We start from the raw sequence: 2,779 nt of genomic DNA on the forward strand, positions 1-2,779 counted from the left end.
ATGCCCCTATGGCTGCAAGTGGTCATCTGGCTTAACGATGACCATCTTCAGTGGCTGACCACAACATTCTATCCTTTAGATGTTTCATCCCCAGAGCTTAAGTGATAGAGTGGTACAATGAAAAATGCATGGATTTTAGAGTCAGGCCTGGGTTCAAATCCTGTCTCTAATCCTCATAGGCACTTGAATTAAGCACTTGAAATGTGGCTAGTGCAACTGAGGAACTGATTTAATTTAAATTGTATTAATTTAAATTTAGCCACATGTGGCTGGTTGTTACTGTATTAGACGGAACAGATCTAGACACTATATTTCTGTTACGGTAGTTTATGGTCACTTCGTTTTTGGAGCAACTATCTTATTCTGCCAACTTGCATTGTTCTTTAAATCGACTAAAACCTTTAAAAAATCTTCTACATTTGTACCTGAATGTATCCTTCCCCACTTGTACCTATGCAATCAGATCTTTATATCCAAACATAGAAAGTTACATTCATCTCTGTTACGTTTCATCTACTTAATTTTAGTCTGTTGCTTCAGTTTTTTAAAAAATAGAAACAATCAATAGAGATTTTTAAAAATCTTGTTATCCTAAGTATTAATATCAAGTGGTAATATATCCTAACTAGAGCTAAAAGACTCCTTAATTTTTCATCATTTGGCACAATTATGAACACATTAGCCCAATCAGACATTTCCTCCACTTCACCTTCTATGTAAGCATCCACTGGCAGGGTGAGGAGAGGGAATCAGTACCTTGGCTCCTCTCTCATCTAGCAGGAACAGGCTATTTATTTTAGATAGAGACTCAAAAAGAATGACTGGTATGAGTCCGGAGGTTTAGGTATGAGGCTGATGCCAGCTAAGTTTTTATTATATCTAGAAAAGAAATGTAACTTGAAATGTAAGCCATTCCAAATGAATGAAAGTTTTTAAACCTCTACAATTCTTTAATGGCAGCTTTTGGACCCACTGCCTAAGCCAGTTTTGACCCAACCAAGGTGCTGGAAAGCAGAGCACACAGTTGTGCCCATCAAGCCAATGAGGGCGATGGACCCCAGGGCTCCTCGATTCCGCTTGCTGGGTTCTGAAAGAGAAAAAGCAGAAGTTACTGGGGATGCTCCAGAATTACGATACTTTCAACATCCACAAGCCAGTCTATCATGGTATCCGTGGTTGTACATTAGACAACCTGGCCTTGGGAGGTTAACCAACTCTTTAGCCTAAAGCTGTGGGTGTTTCAGATACTGCACGCAAAGCAATGTATCACAGTAGTACTGCCTGGACCTTGGAAAATTGTGGGATATAACTAGAGAAACTTTGCTCTAGGACCACTGGAAGTATTTTCTTCTTTTTTCAAAGAAGTATAGCCAAAAATGCCTTTCTCTTTCTCTCTCAGGTGCACCGTTTATAGTAGTGGTTAGGCTCCAGAGTCAGACTGTAGGTTTGAATCCTGTTTACTAGTTTATGCTCAGTAGTTATATGTCCTAGAGCCTTAATCCTTTTAGGCCTCAGTTTCTTCATATATAAAATGAGATATTATCCATATCATAGAACTGTTGCAAGGTTAAATAGCATATGCAAACTTCTTAGAACAGCAACTGGCACGTAGAAAATGCTCAATAAAAATAAGTTTTGTTACTATTTAAAAGTTAGTAAAAAGAAGATAATAGATTTTTCATCTAAATATCATGCTACTTCCCCTTTTCTTAAAGCTCTAAGAAGAAAAAATATAGTAGTATAACATTTTAAATTTGTTTCCTTGGCAGATGTCAGTATGTACTTACCTCCTGTGTAATAGCCATAAGCATAAAGAACTCGTCCAACAATCCAGGCCAAGCCCAAGCTAGAAGCTATTCGCTAAGATAAAAGGGGTACATTAGTATTTGCATTAAAGAAACAGGCAAACCTTTATTAATACATAGGGTTGATTACACAATGTGTTAGCAAAAAGTTAATAATTTCATAGATTTGCTAAAATGCTTCTGACCAAAGTTAGGGTGAGAATTAAGTTATTTTTTTAGTCAGGAAAATCAAAGACCTGTGATTCTTCTCTGTATGGTTTGTGGACCTGGGAAATGAGTACTGGCTTTCTCCTGGATAGATGGATGGAAGAAATTTCCCAACTTGCCCTGGACAACTTGGGGAACTTGTGCTCCAGCAAAAGAGAAGAAGAGGCAGGCCTGTGGGTCTCAGGGTAGGCCAGAAGAGGAAATAGACAATAAGTAGGGATTAGAGGAAAAGCCCAGTTGTCTCAAGTGGGCCTGTGAACACAGACTGCTGTGTGTTGCACTGTCTCCAGTGAAGTTGTTCACTGGAAGGGGCTCTACATAGGTGGTGCTGCAGCCTGCATGTATGAGTGGGGTCCGCTAGAGAAAGTGGGGAGAGTATCGTGTTGTGAGACCCAGAATATGCAGTTTTTGAGGGAAAAGTCTCTCTGTTCCCTGCATCCTTGAGAAGAGAAAGGAAAAACGTATTTAAGATGAAAAAATCCTTCCATTTGGGTGCCATCCTGGGGTGACCCGTTTGTTCAAAAGGAGTAAGGAGAGAACAAAAAGAGTGTATGAGAAGGTCATTTTGCCCAAGTGCCTTTCCAATTCAGTAGTGCCATCAGTGGTGGTAAGGTTACTGTGTCAGGATTTTTGTTTGTTTGGGTTGATTTTGGGTAAAGTTAAATATCAGTAGGAGGATGAAACAAATGAAAATAAAAACTCCCTGGGGCCGGCCCGTGGCTCTCTCGGGAGAGTGCGGTGCTGATAACACCAAGGCCCCGGGTTCG

General features: G+C 39.8%; 1 protein-coding gene across 1 annotated transcript in view; it reads right to left on the reverse strand.

The window, feature by feature from the left end:
- Window positions 1–839: 839 nt before the first annotated feature.
- The window catches only part of MGST3 (microsomal glutathione S-transferase 3), a 23,272-nt gene continuing 21,332 nt past the window's right edge, over window positions 840–2,779 (reverse strand). The window contains exons 5-6 of the mRNA XM_008578684.1: window positions 1,788–1,860; window positions 840–1,087 (exon numbers count right to left, since the gene is read on the reverse strand). Coding sequence (XP_008576906.1) covers window positions 951–1,087; window positions 1,788–1,860 — 210 coding nt within the window. The 3' untranslated portion in view covers window positions 840–950. The remainder of the gene's footprint in view (window positions 1,088–1,787; window positions 1,861–2,779) is intronic.

This window comes from Galeopterus variegatus, unplaced genomic scaffold (genome assembly GCF_000696425.1).
Source record: "Galeopterus variegatus unplaced genomic scaffold, G_variegatus-3.0.2 Scaffold1742, whole genome shotgun sequence".
NCBI classification, from domain to species: Eukaryota; Metazoa; Chordata; class Mammalia; order Dermoptera; family Cynocephalidae; genus Galeopterus; species Galeopterus variegatus.